Source organism: Chiloscyllium punctatum, chromosome 38, assembly GCF_047496795.1.
Source record: "Chiloscyllium punctatum isolate Juve2018m chromosome 38, sChiPun1.3, whole genome shotgun sequence".
Classification (NCBI taxonomy): domain Eukaryota; kingdom Metazoa; phylum Chordata; class Chondrichthyes; order Orectolobiformes; family Hemiscylliidae; genus Chiloscyllium; species Chiloscyllium punctatum.
Window position 1 is genome coordinate 34,683,561 of NC_092776.1, and position 24,252 is coordinate 34,707,812.

At 39.1% G+C, this 24,252-nt stretch overlaps 2 protein-coding genes across 4 annotated transcripts in view; one reads left to right on the forward strand and one right to left on the reverse strand.

Annotated features, from left to right (window-relative positions):
* Positions 1 to 2,692: 2,692 nt before the first annotated feature.
* On the reverse strand, positions 2,693 to 9,638 carry clrn3 (clarin 3). The gene is made up of 3 exons (XM_072558072.1): positions 9,326 to 9,638; positions 4,920 to 5,102; positions 2,693 to 3,104 (listed from the first exon to the last, which is right to left on the reverse strand). Exons 1-3 carry the CDS (start codon positions 9,555 to 9,557, stop codon positions 2,827 to 2,829), a joined length of 693 nt encoding a protein of 230 aa, XP_072414173.1. The 5' UTR covers positions 9,558 to 9,638; the 3' UTR covers positions 2,693 to 2,826.
* A 12,452-nt stretch (positions 9,639 to 22,090) lies between these two features.
* The window catches only part of ptprea (protein tyrosine phosphatase receptor type Ea), a 273,287-nt gene continuing 271,125 nt past the window's right edge, over positions 22,091 to 24,252 (forward strand). For 2 of the 3 annotated variants that reach the window (XM_072557608.1, XM_072557600.1), the window contains exon 1: positions 22,091 to 22,158. The gene's annotated coding sequence lies outside the window, so the exon portion shown is untranslated. Of the gene's footprint in view, positions 22,159 to 22,526; positions 22,545 to 24,252 lie in introns of those variants that run through there. The other variant, XM_072557603.1, reaches the window with a different exon arrangement.

The window sequence follows — 24,252 nt, forward strand, 5'->3', positions numbered from 1 at the left end:
TATGCTCATGAGAAAAATGTTAATATATAGAAATCATTTAATTATGTATCAGTCTCTGGTCTTTCATTCTTATATAGCCATCTTGCAGACACCTACTTTGTGAAAAACTTACAATTATATTGCACTTTTCACAACATCAGGAAATTCTGAAGCTCTTTTTATTTCTTTTTCTTTACTCTTTTATGGAAAGTGGGTGTTATTGGAAAGGTCAGCACTTGATGAAGAAACATAATTGCTCCTAAACTGAGTGGCTTGTTAGGCCATTTGAGAGGGAAATTCAGAGCCAGACTGGAGAAGGCCAATAAACATAGTGAACTGGACAGATTTTTAAAACAATTGACAATAGTTTCATGGCACCATTTTTGAGATTAGCTTTCAATCTAAATTTTTTTGAACTTAATTCAAACTTCACCAGCTGCCATCTGGGATTTGAATGCACGATCCCACCATTTGTCTGGCTCTCTGGATTGTTAGTCCAATAGGCAATATCCTAAAATTTTTTGAAGCATATTCATTGTTATAATGTAGGAGATAATTTGGATATAGCACAGCTTTTGATAATGGCCAGACAAACTGTTTCAGATGTATCTTTGCTGTGACAACTTGTTGACCCACCTGAGAAAGCAAACACGGCCTGTGTTTCACAGCTCAACTAACAAATGGTACCACAACAATGCAGTACTCTCTTAGAACTGCACTTAATTATCAGTGTTCATTTTTGTTATTGAGTCTCTAGAGTTAAGTTTAGTTTCACAACCTTCAGACTCCAAGACCATAATGCAACAAAATGAACCGGGCCCAAAACCATGCTGTTGAAATTTCAATTAAAAACTGATACTTTTATAACCTGATATTAAGAGGAAGGGATTATAATTATGTTTGTACAACTGCATTTCCAGTCAATGCCCAGAAGAAATGACATTAATGAATGACATCTGAACCCACTTCAAAACTCATCCACTAGGACAGAGTTAAAATCAGACTGCAAAATGTATTTGGATATTCAGTAGTCTGTCCACCTTACATACAGAATGATGATTATGCAGCTTTGATTTGTTGTTGTCACATCGAACTATTCACGGCATTAGAAATCTGAGTTTCCTGTGTTTTTGCCCTTGCATAATGCAGAGGAAAGGGAATAGATCTGTTAGGTCAGGTTTCTATCCCATTGTGCTTCAATTGCACTTATTAAATTGGCTAGATGTTATGCAATTTGAAGTAGATGAGAATGTAGAGTTAGAAAAGTAAACACACCAGCCATGATCTTATTTAAGGTTGCAGCAGGTGTGAGGGACCAAATGGTCTACTGCTGTTCCTAATTCCTCCATTCATAGATCATATATCCCATGGTATTTCAAGAGATGGTCAAAGTGTTTGAGACTCAGGTGAGCACTCCGATGTCAATAATGAAGGAGTGATGAGAGTAGCCTTGCCTTTGCAGGAATTGTGATGGCAAAACTATCGAGTGTTAACTGTCATTCCACTACTGAAGTTAGCACCAATTCTGAGAGTCTTCACGTGCAGAGTAATGAGGGAATCTATCAATTGCTGTCAGAGATTCAATACTCTACAATCACTTAGAAATCACCAAGTTGGGGAGAACAGTCTTCCTTCACTGGGAACACAATGAAATTGTACTAATCATAAATATAGATAAGTTCAGACAAAAGAAACATAGGAACAAGAGCAGACCTTTCAGCCCTTCCAGTCTGATCCACCATTCAGTGAGATCACGGCTGATCTGTGGCCTAAAGCCATATACCTGCCTTTGGCCCATATCGAAAAAAAATCTCAGATTTAACCTAACCTCTCGCATTAACTTTTATTTGTGGAAGAGAATTGCAAACAACTATCACTGTTTGTGTGTAGAAGTGCTTCCTAACATCTCTCCTGAATTATCTGGCACTGATTTTTTGACAATGTCCCCAGTTTGAGAATCCCTAACCAGTAGAAATAATTTGTATTCATCTACCTGTCTTTTCCTGTTAACATAAAGTCATAGAGTAATAGAGATGTACAGCACGGAAACAGACCCTTCAGTCCAACTCATCCATGCCAACCAGATTTCCCAACCCAATCTAGTCCGACCTGCCAGCACCCAGCCCATATCCTTCCAAACCCTTCCTATTCATATACCCATCCAGATGCTTTTTAAAAGTTGCAATTGTACTAGCCTCCACCACATTCTCTGGCATCTCATTCCATACACATACCACTCTATGCGTGAACAAGTTGCCCCTTAGGTCATCTAATCACCTCTTAACCTTTTCAAATTCAAGAGAAAATAGGCCTAATTTGTATCATCGCTCTTCATAACTTAAATCCTAAAGTCTGGGTATCGTTCTTATAAACTTACGCTGTACTCTCTCTGAGACCAATATATCCTTCCTAAGACCCATTCTAGTGGGAAAGATAATCATATAAGTATACAAATTAAGACAAAGTTTAGGTCAATTCAACCATCACATATCCTGATGTTAAGATCAGTACAATTTATAATCATTGTCCCAACTTCAAAAAACTTAAAATTATTCCCAAGCAGTACTTTTCTCTTTTATAATTTCTGGTGTTTTTGCAAAATTATTAATTCCATTTTGGATCTCTTTGTCAAATGTTGGTGGCAGATAGGAACACAAATTATGCTTTGTTTAGAGAATATGTTGAAGTAAAGGAATGATAATTCTGACATTATCTCTGCAAATCGCATTTATCATAATCGCATCATCAGTATAAAGTTTACCAGATTACCTGGCACATACTCTGTAATGTATTTGTTTATCACTTTTTTCTTTCATCAATCATTTAATACTCAGTTATAATCTGGAATTAATACATCAAAACATCCTTCGGGGCGATTTCCATCGGTCTTTTCTGTTCTCTTTCTCTTGTATAATTTGCATGTTGATATGCATAGACAATTCCAATTGTAGTGACATTAAGAGCCAGAGACAGCAAGATAAGCCAAAATGAATAATCATAATTATCAACCTTAAGCCTGAACGTGGCCAGGCCTTCTTGAATTGAATTGCTTATCAATACTGTGGATAAATTGTTCACTGATGTATTCACTGCAAATAGAACCATTGCCAGAAATGTTGAAACACCTGAAAGAAATATGTTTATTGCATTATTTAATATGTAAATAATTACCAATACTAAGATTAGAAGTCATTTAATCTTTTATGCATTTTCTGAGTAATAGCTCATCTTTTAACAATGTTGAGAATGAAAATCACAAATGTTAATTGGTTCCACCAAACTTCAAAAGAAAAAAAAAAGTTTGCTCTATTTCCATGCATTCTTTCTCTTTCTATTTGTTACAGTTTGGTTTTCTAAGCTGACTTAGCCAGTGACTGAAAAATGTAAATCAAATTTTCCAAATCCTAATTAAAAAGGAAGATTATTGACTACAATAAACAAATGAAACAAACTTATTTTAAACAGTTTCATGGGAGGTAGATTCAGAACAGAATCTAACCAGTTCTCCACAGAGAGAGGTGAAGGAACAGGTAACTCATCTTGGTGGTTAGTTAAGAGAATTATTAATCAAATGTTTGAAATGAGTCACTTGATTGTGTTGGCTTCTGGTAGAAACTTAGTCAAAACACATCAGGAGGTAATTAAAGTATTTTCAAAATTGAGGTTTAAGAAGAAAACAAATATTTATTTCAAAATAGCATTGCAATCAACAGCAGTAATATGCTTGCTTTTCTATACAAGTATTCATTTTAGATTAGAGGATTTTATTGAAACTTTATTATTTGAACTCATGGATTGATCATCCAGACTTCTCTTCAATTTTAAATTACAGCACAAAAGAAACATCAATATAACTGAAAATTTGTTAGGTAATCTTTTCTATAATATTTGTGCGTGGGTGGATTAGATCACTTGTAAACAGTGATACCATTTGGATTGAAAGTCAAACCAGTAGATTACTGGTGGCACTTTAAGTTTGAATCAAATGATCATCACTTTAATAAATCCTATTCTCGAGACTTGAGCACAAAATCTAGACTGACACTTCTAAGGGAATGTTGCATTGTCAGACGTATTGTTTTTCAAACATAATGTTAAACAAGACGCTTAGGTTGATATGACAGGTATTGTTCAAAAAAGAGCAAAGGAATTTTACCATTTTCCTGATGAACATTTATCTCGAAGCAATACAATTAATAAAACCATTTAATTTGTCATTTATCCCACTGCAAATTAGCTGTTTCATTTCTGAACTGAAAGCAGAAAATGCTGGAAATCACAGCAGGTCAGGCAGCATCCATGGAGTAAGAGCAAGCTAACATTTCCAGTCCAGATGACTCTTCATCAGACTTGGCCAGCTCTGACAAAGAGTCATTGATACTCGAAATATTAGCTCCAAGGATGCTGCCTGACCCACTGTGATTTCCAGCATTTTTAGTTTTTAGTATAGATTCCAGCATCTGCAGTAATTTGTTCATACAAGCTTTTTAATCTCCCTGTGTCACAAGGGACTGCATTTCAAAAATAGAGGACATTTCAGTAGGACATTCTTGACGGAGTAGACAATGCAGTGTGAATCTAAGTTACTTCTTCCTTGATCCTTATAAACCTATTTCATTAAAAAATATGTGCTTTAACAATATAAACTTTTTAGCAACCAGTCAAACTTCTGTTTTTCAGAAGAGTTTTAAGAGAAGCTTTCCTAGATGTTTACCTATCAATAAAATGTATTCCATTAATTTGTACTCAAAGAAGACAAAAAACCTTGCTGTGTTAAGCCATCCACATGTCCATACTGATTCATTACACTCTTCAACAGAAGACAAAGTAACAAAATATTTGACTGTGTAACCAATATGCAAAAGTAAACATTAAATACTGGAGTTTATTTGAGCTTTTCAAAAAATCATTCAAGTACCAGTTGATTCATTCATACTTACAACTTATGGAGCTACAGGTGTAAACTCCGACTGGCCCACATATGTTCTCATATGGATTACTGATGCTATTGTACAGGGTGACTATGGCACTTAGCAGTGTAAATAACAACCCAAGCACAATGAACAGGATAACTAGGATGTGGATTACTCTTGCAGTGTTTGCATTTTTAAAACATTCCAAAACTGAAAGAAAAGGCACACAACAATAGGCAGATGTTATGTTTAATATCTTGCAAAACAAAACTCATGAAAACAATCATTCATTATCTGCAATATTTGAAAAATTCTACACAATTACATTTTACCTGAAGGTGCGGAACAAGTGAAATTTATAATGTTTAATGGCTAATCATCCTCCCTTGAACTATGAAATATGAGGTAACTGCTACTTTGAGATAACTATTATTTTGTTAATTAGCTTATTTGGTCTGCTGTTGATTAGCTATTATTTAAAACAACTGAAACAATCTTGTGAGGTATATTCCTGCTCTGTGATTAGGTGCTGAATTAGCCGATTATAACTGACGTTTGTTTGGTGCACCAGCTCCACTCTTCACTGGTAATAACAGGATTTAAATTTGAGTCAAGTGATGGCATGGCTAGTTACAGAGGAACCTCAATTATCTGGCATTTGATTAACTGAATTTCGGATTATCCAAATAAGATCACAAGGTCCCAATGTTTGACAGCAATGTTGTCCGGCATTCAATTATCTGACATTTGCTTAACTGAATGAAATACTCCCCACCTCTCTCCTTCGGATAATCGAGGTTCCTTTGTGTATGGGGTTTAGACTATATCTGACTTAATATTAGAAACAATTCAGCTACGTTTGTCAACAAATAATAACAATACTTACTGAAACAATTATGCGAAGGTAATTGACTAAAACGGACTCAGACTGTGCATAGGTAGGCATGGTTTATATTCTAACATTGCAGACTGAATAAAGAAACAAGATATCTCTTATCCCTTTGAGCCTGATCCGCCATTCAATAAGATCATGGCTCTTCTCATTTTAACCTCAACTCTGCTTTTTCTTTAAATTAAAGATTCTGCATTCACTGTCTTTTGAGGAAAGGAATTCCAAACACTCACCACCCTCTAAGAGAAAAAAACAAATGTTTCCTCATCTCTGTTTTAAATGGGTGACTCCTTATTTTTAAATTATGATCCCAAGTTCTAGATTCTCCCACAAGAGGAAACACCTTTCTAGTATCTACCCGATCAAGCCGCTGTTCTATGTTGCAATTAAATCACCTCTGACTGTTATAAATCCCTGAGGTTTTGGGCCTAGCGTGTCTAACCTACTCTCATAAGGCAAGTGCTCATTCTAGGTATTAGCCCAGTAAACCTTTTCCGAACTGCTTCCAACGTAATAACATCCTTCTGCAAATGCGGTAATCAGTACTGTACACTGTATTCCAGTCTCACCAATGTCCTATATTACTAAAGCATCACCTCCCTACTCTTACATTCAATTCCCCTCGCAACAAACCATCACATTCTATTAGCTTTCCTGAACACTTGCTGTACCTGCATAACTAACTTTCAGTAATTCATGAACTAGAACATCGAGATCTCTCCACACCTCAGAGCTCTGCAACCTCTCACTAATTAAGTAATTTATTTTTATTTTATTATTTTTGTCAAAATGGACAATTTCATGCTTTTCTATTTGCCAGACTTTTGTCAACTCACTTAACTTATCCATAATTCTTTTTGGCTCCTCCTGTCTTCTTCCCAATTCATTTGCTTACGTATCCTTGTGCCATTAAATATTTAGCTAGCATACCTTCCATTCCTTCATCCATATCATTGATATTAAATTACATAACTTGAGCCAAATATGGTTACAAAATAAAAGCTCTATCACCCCATAGGAGATAAGAAATAGCTAATGCAATCAAAAGGTTCTACAGATTTCTCAGATATCTTATCCTCTCCAGACATTACAAAATCTCAATAAAAATGCAAAATGGATCACAATTCTTCACTATCAATGACACAATCTTGAAATTCCCTCTAAGGCTGCTCCACAATAGACTGCTTCAAACTCTAGTGATACACCTTCCTTTCCTGGGGTTGTAGTCCCTTGGATTCTTAGAATCTGCATTTCAGCACTTACTCACAAGTGCCATTTCACCATTCACTTAAGCTCCATTAGTTAGATCTGCCCCTGGAGTTTTCCTCATCTCTCATACCAAACGGTTTCACAAAGCAAATACTATTTATTGTAAGCCTTCAAATCCCCCTCATTGTTTCACTGAACTACCAACTTCTTTCAATCTCTTCACAGCTCCTACGACTTCCCTAAGCGTTCATCGCACAGATGTATGCAACTGTACTAAGACTCCCCTGGGCATCAGCTACACTGAACCCTTATAGATCAGTTGTCTTTAGCACACAGCTAACAGCAATCCTGTCTAGTATGGGATCTGCTTCTCTCTCTCTCTCTCTGCACACATGTACTGACTTCCAGTTTCACTGCCTGTCATCTTTAAATGCCTCCTTAGTGACCCCAAAAATGCACTCAAGTAACATATTGAAACCTTTGCAACAAGCCCTGCATCTATTGCTGGACAGGATTGGATGCAATTAATAGTTTGGAACAGTCAAATGTAATAAACCCTTAAAACTCAGTTTTTTAACTGTAAATATTTTCACAGAGTGCTAGTTTATAGCACAAATTGCATGCAACAAAAAGCAAAAATTCATTTCATTGGACCAAGATATTGGAAATATATTTTGCTGCTTGTAACCAAGTTATAAAACAAAGGATTTGATGACTAAAATAAAAAAGTAATCTTATATCTACCTCAATTTGTTTAGTTGCTGGAATGTGTTTTTTATGATGAGTCTAGTAGGACAATAAAATGATTTTTTTTAAATCAAAAGCAATCTGCAAAACATTTTATATATTTTCATTTCTATTAAATCATAGATCTGGGATCCAATTGATTAAATCCATAATTCTAAAGTACATTTTTATTAAATTTAATCTTATTTCATATTTAATGGAGGGATAACATCGATGCTTTTTCAAGAAGCATTAAATTATCAATCACACATTGAAGAAAATAGGGTAAACAAGACTTATACTGTCACTAAGAGACAAAATGGCTACTGCGTTTCGACATATTATAAGATGGAGAATGTTTAAAAGAGATTTACAAATTTGTTGCCAGGATGGAAGGTTTGAGTTATAAAGAAAGGCTGGGAATTTTTTTCACTAGAACACATGAAGTTGAGGGTGATCATATAAAAGCTTATAAAATACCGAGGGGTATAGGTAGAGTTAATGGTAGTTGTCTTTTCCCTAAAGGGCTTATTTTTAAAGTGCAAGGACAGAGGTATTTTTTAAAAATGAGAGGCAAATTTTTTACACAGTGGGTTGTTCACGTTTGGAATGAGGAAGTGGTGGATGTGGGTGCAATTACAATGCTTAAAAGTTATTTGGATAAGTACATGAAATGGAAAGGTTTGGAGGGATATGAGCCAGGAGCAGGCTGGTAGACTAGTTTAGTTTGGGATTATATTCAATCTGTTTGGAATGAAGAGTCTGTTTCCATATTGTGTGACTGTATGACTCCATGCAAATCTAATATACTTTGTGAATTTGCCTTATAATAATGTACTACTCCAGAGCAGAACCTATCCCACTTTCCTCCAGTCAATTGTAGTGGTCTCCTAGTGGATCTGGCACCAACCATTTTCAAGTCAGCGGTCTCCTGACTGGAATGCCCCAGCCTGTTTCAGTAGAGGCAGAGATATCTGGGGCACCAGATGGTCCTGATGAGTGACAGAAATGGGATGGCCAGCAGGAAGACAGAACTTAAGACAGGACTTCAACTCCTTTTTCAACATTTCCATGTAGGTAAGGCCTGGCCAGGGAGAGGAATCACAGTTAATGTGGAAAGGCAACATTAGGCCTCATCACCTCACTTTCCTGCCACGTAATGATAGTTGTTGAAAATTTAGCACAATATCTGTCTATAAATACACATAATACTGGCAAGACAGAGAAAGTGTCAATATAAACTGAAAATGTATCTTATTATTTTATATAATCATGTCACCAATAAATAAAATGGACAGATGGAGAAAAATATATGTGGCTCACAGTAGACTAAATTTATCAATTTCAAAATGGTCTGGATCATGTCTCTACAGATTTGTAACATACTTCTTTCAGAAGAATAAATATTTGGAGAAGAATAAATTGCAGTTCATGGGGAAAGAACTAAGCTACAATGGGGTAGCTTTTTCAAAGAGGTCCAGCCATGATGGGCTAATAGATTAGTTTTGTGTTGTACCATTCCATAATCCATTCTCTCACAGAACTTGAATGTTCAAGTTATCTTGTAAATGTCAGTACTTCACTGTATATAAAAAAAAGCAATTACCTTTTATAGTGCCATCAGGTATGAAAATTGGACAACCAGATTTTTCACGCAGTCCATCAAACAATCCATACTTAAGGTTCATTTCTCCGACTGCATCACCACTTTTATTCTCACAGGTTACTGCAGTGTCAACCCATGAATCCATTGCTAATATTACAGATATTAACATGCAAGTCCCCAGACTGACAGAAAATCCTCCTAGAAACATTAACTTCTTCCTCAGAGATGGCATTTTCTCACACTATTATGGCCTAAGTTATATACAAAATAATTTCAATCCAAAATATATTTAAATTTTAATGTCTTCTATCGCAAGGTTTAGCAAAACAAAAACGACCTCCGTTTGTACTGTCTGACTAGGCAGTTGCTTGCCTTGTGAATAGTACACCTATCCGGATATGGCGAAAAAGATGGACCTTGTATCGAGAGTGGCAGCAATAAAGTGCCATAATTATTGAACCTTGCCCAGGAGCAATTGGTTGCCATAGTTTTGTTTATTATAAGTGAAATACAGAAGAGAAACACTTTCATATGATGCATGCTTTTTTTAATCGAGACTGCGGATGGACTAAAACCAATCATTTAGATTTTGCATTCTTCCCTGTTCAGATACAGTTTAAGGTTAATCAAAGTAACCTCACTAAAAATTACAACAGCAAGCATATATCTCTATGAAATAACTGTAAGTCACTATTTGAAAGGGGAAATACTAATCCACTGTAACAAAATCCCCAACAATTCAAAGAATCTTAAATCAAATCTTAACAATGGACTCCAGTCATCCACCTTCTCGCTTCCCAGCTGTTCACCTTCGGGGTTCAGGTAGGCACTCGGTGCTTCCTTTCCAGAGATACCTGGGCACAGGCATCACCAGAAACAAAAGCAGGATGTCAGGTTGAATGACCCACTCAATCTTCGGCTGCCTAGATCTGTTGATGGCAACCTTGGCCAGGCCAAAGAGCACTACCATGGGTAGCATGGTGGCTCAGTGGTTAGCACTGCTGCCTCACAGCGTCAGGACCTGAGTTCGATTCCAGCCTCAGGCAACTGTCAATCTGTAGTTTTCACATTCTCTCTGTGTCTGTGTGGGTTTCCTCCAGGTGCTCTGGTGTCCTCCCACAATCCAAAGGTGTGCATATAAGGTGGATTGCTATGTTAACTGCCCATAGTATCCAGGGATTTGCAAGCCAAATGGATTAGCCATGGAAATGTAAGGTTACAGGGATGCGAGGGGTGTTGATCTGGATGGGATCCTCTTCAGAGAGTCTATGTGCACTCAATGAGCTGAATGGCCTGCTTCCATGTTATAAGGATCCTATGATTTTCCCATTGTGTCTGAACAAAATATATTGGGGGCTAAACTAGATTGTCAATGAAATTGATCACTGGTTTTGAGTGCATGGTTACCCCATCACACTCAATCTCAGCAATTGTTATTGCCTGCATAATTCCACATATACAGCATATCCGACAGTGAATGTATTGCAGGGTGGCTGCACACCTTAACAGGGATTGAGGTTCATATGAGGCTAATGCCAGTTAAAGCTAAACTGTGCCTCTTACATCGGATAAAAACAAAATATTGCAGATACTGGAAATCTGAAACAAACACAGAAAATGCCAATGAAACTCAACAGGCCTAGCAGCATATGAAGAAAGATTAATGTTTTGTGTCTAAAATGACTCTTCTTCAGAATAAATTTTCTGTGTTTGTTTCCCTTTATTATTGATATGCATTTAGGCTGCAAAAGGAGCTGAAATTGCACATAAAACATTTAAAGACCTTCAGAAAGGACTAGAAGTAGGAAAGATAGGTTTAGGATGCAATGTTGGAGTCACTAGCATTATTGCATATCAAGTATGCACAGGTGATAGGCTTTAACTGGTTATTTACTTTTGCCTCTATTAATAGACAAAGTCTGAAAATGTGATATTGGGTTAGGTAGTGCACATTTGTAATGTGTAAGTCTGTATGTAAATGATCATAAAGCTAAGTAAAGATTCACTCAGGTTCTACAAACCAGCTGGTTTAGCTAGTTTAAAACATTGAAGAAGAGGTGTTTGATTTGTGTTGACTGTGAAGTGATCAGAAATGGAATTAATACTATTTTTAACTTAAACTGACACCCTGAGTTAGAAAGCTATATGTGCTGCAAGGCTAAATTGTGTGATCTTAATTTATTTTCACAAATCTTTAGCATTGCTCTGGTGATTGTTATGGAAGCTTAACTGTCTTGTGTACAGCATGTTCATGTGTTATGTATGTTGCTATAGACAACATTCTAAGCAGAACACAGAATGACACATAAGGGACAATTGGATGCTGTAATGTGTTGTCTCACAGTCCTATTAGCTTCATTTAAATACAACCTAGGCTTCAGAGATGAAAGTCTTCTTTCTGTGTTGCATGTAATGAGGGTGCACTGTTGCAGTCATGATCTTATCAAACACCAGAGCAGGTTCAGAGAACTAAAAGGCCTTCTCTAGCTCCTACATCCTCTGTTCCTTTGAACCAACAATTTGGCTGGGCATACTGTTAAATTGGAAGGTATAATTGAAAGAATAAAGGAAAGAACTGTAGATGCCAACAATCTGAAACAAAAACAGAAATTGCTAGAGAAATTCAGCATCTGTGAGGAGAAAGCAGAGTTAACATTTCAAACATTTCACACCCAGTGATGAAGTGTCAGGCCCACTGAGTTTCTCCAGAAATTTCTGTTTCTGTATCATTGAAAGCCTTGACAGGATCACATTTCCCAAAGGCACAACTCCTCAACTTATTCATTATCAAAAGGTAAGATTGTTGTATGGTGTTCGATCACTTATTAACACCTTGGACTTTATGTTAAATGTCTGCAGCTTAGTACACATGTAATCCTTTGACTACTAACATATCATCATCTTTGCTACTTCTTCAACAAGATGACACATCGAGGGCTCAATCCAAATCTGAAGGCACGCTCTGTATTGAATGTCAGAGAAAGTTGTGGGTAGATGGGTTTATTTGGACCTTCACCTATATGTTTCTGTTTAACTCCTCCTCACTCTCAAGCTCCCTGCGAACAGGATCGTCAGAGGAATGTGCATCACAAAAACTTAGGGTATTTAAAATAAATTCTGAACCGCTTGCAATGTTTCAATTTAAAGTAATATAAAACTTAAACAATAAAGGAAAATCAAATAGCAAAAGAATAAACAAGTACAGTCAAGATTGCAAAATGACCTTACAACATTAAATAAATGCAATATGTGGGACAATCCTGAATCATTTTAATGAAACAGAAATCTAAGGAACAGGTAGAGTCTCCAAAAAAGAAGAGAGATAGCCACTGCATGAGCATCTTTTTGGGATCCTAAAGTGTTCCTTGTCTATCACCTTGAAAAATGATTTGCAAGGCAAATTTTTGCATTTGTTTACAGCTTAATGAGGTTCTGATAGCACCAGAGTATTTTGCGGTCTCTGTATAATCTAGTCATAATGATCTGGCACAGATAGGTACAAGGCTCCTCCTAGGACTTTTCAAGCTGCTACATCCTTGCAGAGATTTTCAGTTAATGTAGCTAATTGAAAAACTGCCCTTTAAATTATCAGTCACTTTCAGAGATTAAAGAGTTGGTATTGGAAGTTCAACCATTCAGAGTAAAGGTTTTATCTTTTTCTAGTTTTCCCTTGGGTATATCAGCTAAATATTTTAGTTAATTGCATCTCTGACAAAAGCTGCAAGCATATGGAAATTATATAATCGTGGGAATAGCTTTCGTACATTCATTTCATTATGTAACAAATTGTATCATGTCAAATTTTGAAACCTATTTGAAACTGTACCAACAGATTGCCCTATCCCACTTGTTAATGGCAACAGTGATAGCTTTCAAACTGTTGATATAACATCTCCAGATACCCCCATTAATATAGTCATCAACAAGACAACTCATAAAATGAGATTATTAAATATGGACAATTCATACACCTCTATAAGTTGCATTCAGTTAAAAGTAGAACATATTTAGGAACTGGTGGTTCCATCAAATATTTTCAAACAGTAACAGCCCCAAAGGAAATTGAAAATGAAACCAATCATCAGTTGGGAGGTCATGTTGCAGCTGTACAGCACATTGGTTCGGCCACTTTTGGAATACTGCATGCAATTCTTGTCTCCCTGCTCTAGGAAAGATGTTGTGAAACTTAAAAGGGTTCAGAAAAGATTTCCAATGTGTTGCCAGGGTTGCAGGGTTTGTGCTATAGGAAGGTCTGTATTGGCTGGGGCTATTTTACCTAAAGCATCAGAGGCTGAGGAATGACCTCATAGAGGTATATAAAATCATGTAGGGCATGGACAGAATGAATAGGTCTTTTCCCTGAGGTGGGGGAGTCCAAAACTAGAAGGAATATGTTTAAGGTGACAGGAGAAAGATTTAAAAGGGACCTAAAGGTCACCTTTTTCTCACAGGAGGGTGGTGCATGTATAGAACAAGCTGCTAGTGGAAGTGGTGGAGGCTGGTACAATAATGACATTTAAAAGCATCTGGATGGATATATGAATAGGAAGAGTTTAAAGTGATCGGGGCCAAATGCTGCCAAATGGGACAAGATTAATTTAAGATATCTGGTCAGCATGGATGGGTTGGACAGAAGGGTTTGTTTCCATATTTGCAATTCTATCACTCTATGACTCAAAATCGCACAAAATAAGAAATTGATGACTTATAAAGTTCAAACTCGATCTCTTTCATTTTATATTCTTCACCTCCATTTACAAACCCAATTACTCAAATGCCATTTTAGCCAGATTGTCAATTGGTCTTGTCACCATAAGAACTTGGACAAAAAAAGCCTCTCTGCTCATCAACACTTTTTTCCAAATTGTGCCATTTATAGTGTACTGTCTTTCCATATTAATGTCTTCCAAAAAGCACCATTTCACATTTCTCCATGATTAAATTCATCAGTCATGTTTCTGCCCTGTCCATTTCACCATTTTTATCAGACTGAAGCCCATAACTATTCTAATCACTATTTCAGCAAAATCTGAAAACTTCCTAATACTGCTCCCCATGTAATCTAGATCGTCATGATAAGTATATAGAATACTTGATCCAAAACTGATTCTTGATGATTGACTCACAATATCTCCATGTCTGAAATACATTCTTCCAAAAATGCACTCTGCTCCCTATCATGGAGGCCATTTTGCATCCATATCACTAATACCTTTAATTCCATTACATTCCATCTTCTTAAGAAGCCTCATGCATGGCATTTTGTCAAATACCTTTCAAATATCCATATATACATTTTTTTCTGAACTAATTTGACCAGTTTTCTATATTACTTCAGTAAGGAATTCAACAAAATTATTCAAACATGATTTGTGTTTGATAAATCCAGGCTGACTGTCCTTAATTAACCTTTCCAAATGAAAGCTTATTTATCCCTGATAATGGTTTTCCAAGCTTCTCCAACACTGATGTTAGCTTGACTGGCATATAGTTCCCTAGTTCAATCTCCTCTCCTTTCTTTAATTGTGGTATAACATTCACAATCTGCCAGGCATGCAGCAGTAGCTCTGTATCCACTAACATTGAAAAATTGTGATTAATGTGCGATGATGCTGCTCCTTTAACAAGCTTATGATGTCCTTGGTTCTTTTTTCAGGGGGGTCGTAAACACAGAGATTCCAATATGTCTGTGTTTATCTACTTGAAGAAGCATTTCGGTTTTTTTTAAAAAACACTTGTGCAATGAAAGGGGAGTGACCAGTTCTACCAGTTCAGGGTCTGGTTTGTTTTGGCAGTCTGGCTGTTCAGGAGCTGCTGGTCAGTCTAAGCTGGGGAATCCAAAGAAACAGCTACAGTGAAAGGATGTACCATGCTAAATTTCTTGATACCTCTCCTGAAAGAACCTGTGTTTGATTTTAACTTTTTTGCCAAAGGGATGTTTATGGGGATGTTGCAAGTATTTGGACCAGCGTCATTAAGTTGTGATAGAGTTGATTGGGTTTTCAAATAGTTGTGTTATTCTAAATATGGTTTTCTTTTGTTTGTGTATCAATAAATTCTGTTTTGCTTAAAACTGAGTGGTTGGGTGAGCTGCATCACTCCTGGAAAATTCACTGGAGACCTGCTTAAAACCACTAGAAAAATTTGAATCTGGGCTTCCTTTTTGAAGTACTTTGAGTCTGGTCTGGTCCATAACAAAAATCTTTCTACTCGAAATATACTGGATGTTCACTGAAACACAAAACAGAAATTTTTCTTGTTTTCTACCCTGACTTCCTCTGCGTGAACTGAAAAGGTGACTCTGATCAGTGTCTTCAGAAAATCAATGAAGAAACAATTATCTATGCCTGTGCAACAACACATTGTGAAAATCACTGAGGTAATCTGGCCAGTTTTGTTATTTTTTTTTCATTTATCCCTTAACAATGTCTTTTATGTGAAGGGGGCTGAAACCAAAAGTTACTGAGTTTAGATCATAGACATTAATTGCATTACTTTGTTGTTTAACTTTACTCTGCTATATATTTTAGCTTATAAATGACTAAATCTTTTATTCAAGCTACAGGTCTAGAATTGATTATCTACAGTCTTGAATTGGTTATTCAAAATGTCTGATTAGGAACCATTGGGGTTTATTTTGTATGTCTTTGGCTGTTTTAATTATATTGTATTGCAAATGCAGAGGTAGAAAGATTGATTTGGATTGGCTGTCAGTCTCCATGTCATTGCACAGAAGAATGCCAACTCCAAGAGGTTGCCTTAAAAAACTAGTTAACTGTCTCAGTAACAATCAGGGTGAAAGGGAAGGCTGGTAGGTATAGGGAATGCTGGATGACTAAAGAAATTAAGGGTTTGGTTAAGAAAAAGAAGGAAGCATATGTCAGGTATAGACAGGATAGATCGAGTGAATCCTTAGAGTATAAAGGAATTAGGAGTATACTTAAGAGGGAAATCAGGAGGGCAAAAAGGGGACATGAGATAGCTTTGGCAAATAGAATTAAGGAGAATCAAAGGGTTTTTACAAATATATTAAGGACAAAAGGGTAACTAGGGAAAGAAAAGGACCCCTCAAAGATCAGCAAGGCGGCCTTTGTGTGGAGCCACAGAAAATGGGGGAGATACTAAATGAATATTTTGCATCTGTATTTACTGTGGAAAATGATATGGAAGATATAGACTGTGGGGAAATAGATGGTGACATCTTGCAAAATGTCCATATTACAGAGGAGGAAGTGCTGGATGTCTTGAAACGGTTAAAGGTGGATAAATCCCCAGGACCTGATCAGGTGTACCCGAGAACTCTGTGGGAAGCTAGAGAAGTGATTGCTGGACCGCTTGCTGAGATATTTGTATCATCGATAGACACAGGTGAGGTGCCGGAAGACTGGAGGTTGGCAAACGGGGTGCCACTGTTTAAGAAGGACGGTAAAGACAAGCCAGGGAGCTATAGATCAGTGAGCCTGACCTCGGTGGTGGTCAAGTTGTTGGAGGGAATCCTGAGGGACAGGCTGTACATGTATTTGGAAAGGCTAGGACTGATTCGGAATACTGGATTAGTGGTGCTGGAAGAGCACAGCAGTTCAGGCAGCATCCAAGTAGCTTCGAAATCGACGTTTCGGGCAAAAGCCCTTCATCAGGAATAAAGGCAGTGAGCCTGAAGCGTGGAGAGATAAGCTAGAGGAGGGTGGGGGTGGGGAGAAAGTAGCATTGCAGTGGGAGAGGGACTCCCTGAGATTCTTGTAGAGAGAGGAGGAAAACTTCTTCAAGGCAGGCATTCTTGCAAGAGGATTCGCAGTAAGGTTAAAATCAACGAGGTAAAAACAATGACTGCAGATAGTCAACATGGCTTTGTGCTTGGGAAATCATGTCTCACAAACTTGATTGAGTTTTTTGAAGAAGTTACAAAGAAGATTGATGAGGGCAGAGCAGTAGATGTGATCGATATGGACTTCAGTAAGGCGTTCGACAAGGTTCCCCATGGTAGACTGATTAGCAAGGTTAGATCTCATGGAATACAGGGAGAACTAGCTATTTGGATACAGAACTGGTTCAAAGGTAGAAGACAGAGGGTGGTGGTAGAGGGTTGTTTTTCAGACTGGAGGCCTGTGACCAGTGGAGTGCCACAAGAATCGGTGCTGGGTCCTCTACCTTTTGACATTTACATAAATGATTTGGATGTGTGCATAAGAGGTAGTTAGTAAGTTTGCAGATGACACCAAAATTGGAGGTGTAGTGGAAAGCGAAGAGGGTTACCTCAGATTACAACAGGATCTGGACCTGATGGGCCAATGGGCTGAGAAGTGGCAGATGGAGTTTAATTCAGATAAATGCGAGGTGCTGCAGTTTGGGAAAGCAAATCTTAGCAGGACTTATACACTTAATGGTAAGGTCCTAGGGAGTGTTGCTGACAAAGAGACCTTGGAGTACAGTTTCATAGCTCTTTGAAAGTGGAGTTGCAGGTAGATAGGATAGTGAAGAAGGCGTTTGGTATGCTTTCCTTTACTGGTCAGAGTATTGAGTACAGGAGTTAGGAGGTCATGTTGCCATTGTACAGGACATTGGTTAGGCCACTGTTGGAATATTGCATGCATCTCTTTCCTATCGGAAAGATGTTGTGAAACTTGAAAAGGTTCAGAAAAGATTTCCAAGGATGTTGCCAGGGTTGGAGGATCTGAGCTACAGGGAGAGGCTGAACAGGCTGGGGCTGTTTTCCCTGGAGCATCGGAGGCTGTGGGGTGACCTTATAGAGGTTTACAAAATTATGAGGGGCATGGATAGGATAAATAGACAAATTCAGATAAACGACAGACAAAAGTAGACATTGGGACAAACGACAGACAAAAGTAGACATTGGGCCACTTCAAACTAATGCTGGAAGCCTAGTGATGGGAGATAAGGAAATAGCAGGAGAACTTAACAAGTACTTTGCGTCAGTTTTCACAGTGGAAGACAGAAGTAATATCCCAACAAGTAAAGGGAGTCAGGAGGCTGAGTTCAGTATGGTTGTCATTACAAAAGAGATAGTGCTAGAAAAGTTAAAAAGTCTTAAAATTGATAAATCTCCTGGCCCCGATGGGATACATCCTAGAGTTCTGAGAGAGGTGGCTGAGGAAATAGTGGAGGCATTGGTTGAGATCTTTCAAGAGTCACTGGAGTCACGGAAAGTCCCGGATGATTGGAAGATCGCGGTTGTAACCCCATTGTTCAAGAAAGGATCAAGACAAAAGATGGAAAATTATAGGCCAATTAGCCTAACCTCGGTTGTTGGTAAAATTCTAGAATCCATCATTAAGGATGAGGTTTCTAAATTCTTAGAAGAGCAGAGTCTGATTAGAACAAGTCAACATGGATTTACTAAGGGGAGGTCATGCCTGACAAACCTGTTGGTATTCTTTGAAGAGGTGACAAGTAGGTTAGACCAGGGAAACCCAGTGGATGTGGTCTATCTCGACTTCCAAAAGGCCTTTCATAAGGTGCCACACAGGAGGCTGCTGAGCAAGGTGAGGGCCCATGGTGTTTGAGGTGAGCTACTGGGATGGATTGAGGATTGGCTGTCTGACAGAAGGCATAGTGTCAGGTGCATTAGTCAGGGATAGATATAGGGTAGGGGAATGGGTGTGGGTGGGTTACTCTTTGGAGGGTCAGTGTGGACTGGTTGGGCCGAAGGGCCTGTTTCCTAACTGGAAGGATTCTAATTCAAATAATTGCAAGGTGCTTCGGAACTACGAGGACCAACAATACTCAAGGAAAAGAAAGCAGGAATGAAGGCTAAGGTCCAGTTAAAAAGAAAAGTGATTCAAAGATGGTTTGCACAGTGGGTGAACAGAGTACAGTAAATCCAGGAACTTGCCAACAGTAGTAATGTGCAGCCAACATCAACAGCTCAAATATCAAAAGGCAGTCAAGAATAGGATGGTTCTCATTAAGGATAGGGAGGCAGTCAGCACCCATGGAGAGGAGCATTTCAATAATCGCCTCAATGCAAAGTCGGTCCTTGACAGGAGGACACTCAGCCTCATCCCACTGAATGCCACTCACCATCAACTCAGTGCAATCCCAGCCTGATATGTGGTTGAAAAGGCATTTTTCAACAGTGACCATCATCCACAAGGAAAGTCATTGTAGGAAACCTCAATAACCACCTTCCACTGGTTGAAGACCCCATCCAGAGTCACAACGCAGATTGTTTCCATCATGAAGTACAGGGGACATGATCTTGGCAGCAAGATAATTCCAAGAAACATAGAGTGAGCAGCATTTTTGAATCTCACAGAAAGCTTTGACTCTGTCAGATGGGATAGATTATAGAACAGCTTGGTAAAATTTGGTTGCCCACAGAAATTTACCTTCATCCTACCCCTCCTGGACAATGACATACAAGGCATGATCCTCACCAATGGATCATTATTGAGCGAATCAAGGTACAATCAGGGATCAAGCAAGACTGTGTCATTGCATCAAAAGTCTTCTCTATCTCCCTCTAGCTTCCTTGCCGAAGCTTCCCACTGGAAGGAGTAATGGTTCACCCTGTGTCACCTCCAGTCCAGAATCGAGACCACCTGTACACCTGTTATCATGCTGCAAAATGATGCTTGTACACTCACAGGCCAAGATCCAAACCATCATTGATGCACTCATGGAGGTTCATGAGGCAATGGGCCTTACATTAATCTCCAGAAAATAAAGGAACTTTACCAGCCTGTTCCTACTGCACAACCTTATCTCCACAGCAACCCCCTACCCCCCAATCCCCTCCCCCGACACAACCGACTGCAAAGATCTGTAACAACAAATGAGTGTCAATCAATTTGGACAGTTCTGAATGCCCAGGCAGAGGGTTGCTGGACCAATGTGGATCAATTCTTATACTTCAGGAACCAGCTTTCTGTGAGAGCAGACATCGGCAATAAACTCAACATCTTCTCTGCTGTGCTTATGCATCCTCTGAGGAACAAATTACAACTAAGACTCCAGTCCTGGCTCCAAGTTCATAGCCTATGGGTAGCAGTGTTACCTGCTCTCATGCATGTATCAAAGACATAGATAATGTACAGCCATCACCTGAAATTCCAAAAGAAAAGTCCTCACCAATACCTCCTCAAAATCCTAAAACTCCAATGGATCACAGGGTCAAGATATTGGTTACTGTCAATCGTTTACATTGGCTTGGTTACATTATCCACCTGCCTGATACAAGAGTCTCAAAACAAGACTCTGAGTTCTATCACAACTAGTGCTTACCAGGAGGGCAGAAGAAATACCCTCAAAACCCCAGACAAAGATACAATATCACTGATTCAGGGAACTCTCTTGCCTAAATCTACTCAAGCTGGAGAAGTGGGATCTGTAAAGGGGTCAACTAGTTTGAATGTCTCTGATGAGGCCAAGTGTAAATAGCTGAAGGAATGTATAAAACCCAAACATCCCATCCATCCATCCATCCATCCATCTCTTCAAACTCTACCTGTTTCACCTGAAACAGTGTGTGGATCCAGCATTGGACTCCTTTGTCACCTCAGAACCTTCAGAATCAGAGTGATAAAAGGCCATCTTTGTTCCTGAGGGACTTCCTAAGAAGAATGAGAAGAAGACACTACCCTCTTGTCACCAAGCCAGCTGTCATTCTCCCAACATTCATCACACAAGGGTGAGAACTTTGAAATGTACTATCACTCCTGGATGTTTAAAAAGCTACAGCTCACAGAGAGTGGTACGTGTATGGAATGAGCTGCCAGAGGATGTGGTGGAGGCTGGTACAATTGCAACATTTAAAAGGCATTTGGATGGGTATATAAATAGGAAGGGTTTGGAGGGATATGGGCTGGGTGCTGGCAGGTGGGACTAGATTGGGTTGGGATATCTGGTTGGCATGGACGGGTTGGACCAAAGGGTCTGTTTCCATTCTGTATATCTCTATGACTATAAATTTTTAAGTTCTCAGTTTTTGGAGGTTAGTGATTTTGTTTCTTTATGCTGAAGGCTGTTTCATGTGGGTGCTGAATTTATGAAGTCTGCTTTTGGAGGGCATGAGGGTTTTAATTCGTATGTCAGCTCATATTTCCATAAAATAAGTGACCTGTTGATTTTGACTTGAGCAAACACCTTTTCGTCTAAAGCAGTTTAGACAGGAGAGCAAAAATGTAACCAGCTGGTTTCCTATCTCATCGGCACAGAACACAAAGTTTCAGGTTTAGTTCTTGAACTGGGTGAGATGTTTTCAACCAGGGCGTATGGTAACAATTCCCCGGGATCTAGAAAGGACACGACTCTCATTGTTACTCAGTAACTTTTTCTGGGAAGGGCCAGCGTAGAAGACGACTGTGTTCAGCGGTGATGCCCAGAAAAGGTACATTCAAAACGTCGACAGTCCTGAAGAAGGGTTACACCAGAAACGTCAACTTCTCCACCTGCTGCTGCCTGGCTTGTTGTGTTCTCCCAGCCTTCTGCTTGTCAGCACAATTGAAAAGCATGTGTTTGCTGTAATGGGGCGACTTGTCATTGGGACTGACATGTAAACTTTGAAATAAGAGGCTGCTAAAATTCAGGAACCACTTCGACAATCATACACTTCAACACTGGCCAGCGTTAATGTTCAGTGAAGTTTGCTGTAGTCAGTTCTTGTCCAGCCTCCAGTGAAAGAGAAAACGGCTGTGTATAGATACCTGTGTCTTCGCTTTATCCTCTCTGTGGTAATTCCCATTCCCCGCAGCAGGCGGCTGTCTGAGCTGAACACGTGAAGGAGCAGCGCTTGGGATTTAACCGGCACTTGCCCTGCCTCTTAGCTGACACTGTGTCAACTGCAGCAGGCGGAAAGCAGTGGCTTCTTCTTCCTGGTGAGTTCCCCCGGAATTTATTACAAGCTTCTTGTCGGAGAACATTGTATTTTGGCTCTAAACCGGGTCAGTGGCAGCGGAGTACCGGGGTTTATTTGTTTGAAACGGCAGAGTTCCTGGGTCGACACGGCTCAGCAGGAGCACTGCCCCGGCTCTCTGAGAAGGGAGCACTGCCCCGGCTCTCTGAGAAGGGAGCAGTAGCAAGGTTTAGCTTTTCCTTGCAACCTGTCTTTGGGCTGAAGATTATTTGACCAGTGTCTGATCACACTGAGAGTCTGCGCTTAACTCGTGTTAACATCAAACTGTTGGGGAGTGTAGAGTCAGCAGGTTCTAATACGGAAAGAAAGTTAACGGAGATTGCTGGCGATATATCGACTATGAAGACGGTAATGACCAGAGTATGTGTCAGGTCTTATAATTGGGCTGGTGACTGGACAAGGTGTAGGTATTACGGGACAGTGAAACATTCACAGGCAGTGAGGCTGGGTGTTGGTGAAATCGTTTATGATTGCAATAGCCGAGTCCCTACTGCAGTTTCAGCTCTGTTATTGCCCAGTGAGGAAATGCCTGCGAACTGGATACCTCTTTTTGCATGGATCTAATCTTGCTTGTGTTTTGGAAACAGAGCTGTGCGATTCTTGTCTCGGTACAGTTTCCAACACTAGATGCCACGATTAGTAAGCCAAGCAACAGCAGTGTGTACATCACAGGGTTCCGCATGAATCATGCAGGATATTTACACATCCAATCTGTTACATTTCAATATGCATTGCAGGCTTGCACACGTGGGCCACTACTCAACGGGTGGGCGGGATTTGGGCTGTTCTTTGCATACTGATAACTGCTAATAAGTACTTTGCACAGGGTCTGTTTCACCATGAAAACCGATTGATGGGTGTGTAATGATGAAATGATATTACAGGAGGCCGTGGACCGTTCTGTCAGTTAGGCAATGGTTAACGGGCTTGATTTAATTGTTGGGGACATTGCTTCAGCTGGATTGTCCATGATCGAACTGATTTAAAGCCGCCTGGTGTTTACATATGCAGCCAACCGAAAGACTCCGGTTATATCGGCGTTTCGCTTTGATTAAATTGTGTTAAACATTGAGGCGAGTTGTTGATCCCGCGAGAAATGGCAAGACCATACGCACAATGGCATCCCCATAATCACTCTACATGGGGACAAAATATGCTGGAAATAATTTAATAAAGGCAAAATATTGCAGAGGCTGGAAATCTGAATTTAAAATACAACTGCTGGAAAAAAAAACACTCACAGGCCTGGCAGTGTCTGCGGTGAAAGAGGCAGAGTTAACGTTTCTTCGGGACTAAAAGGAGCTTAAATGGTGTTCAATTCGGGAAATCCTGAGCTGGCTAAGCAATATTTGTGATGAGAGAAACGTTTCAGTGATAATCTCTCCTTCAAGCGAGAAATCAAGAAATGAAACAGCTCCTACTAAATAAAAAATAGATGGGTTGAGGACAGAATTCGAGGTCAGTTGGAAACTTATAGTCCTGGGTAGACAAATGGGAGGCTGATTCAAGGTAAATTAAAGTGGGGCAAGTCGATGAAAGGGCATTCGCATTAAGTACTCAAGTCTTTCGGTGTCCAGCTCTGTACTGAGAATCTAGCAAACCACAGCAATGCAACCTTTATTCTCAGGGGAAACCAGATGTGAGAGGCTTTGTAGGAGGCCACACATCATCATTGCTTCAGTTAGATTATCAGTTTGAATGTTGAGTAGTCCTCCAACTTTTGCAAAGGGCGTTTGCCCGAAACGTTGATCCTCCTGCTCCTCGGATGCTGCCTGAACTGCTGTGCTTTTCCAGCACCACTCTACTCCAGAATCTGGTTTCCAGCATCTGCAGTCATTGTTTTTACCTACAAAATGGAAACGCTTGGCAATAGCACAGAAGGTCACTATTTAGCAGCATCGCAAGACCCAGGAACAACTGTTAGGAAAGTATTATAGAAGTTCTAATGTCTAAAGTAGTTTTGTACTTACACACGAGATAGTAATGTCGTGGTAATGCTACTAGAATTGTAATGTTTCGCACTGATGAAGTGATGCTCTAAGTACATTGGTTCAAA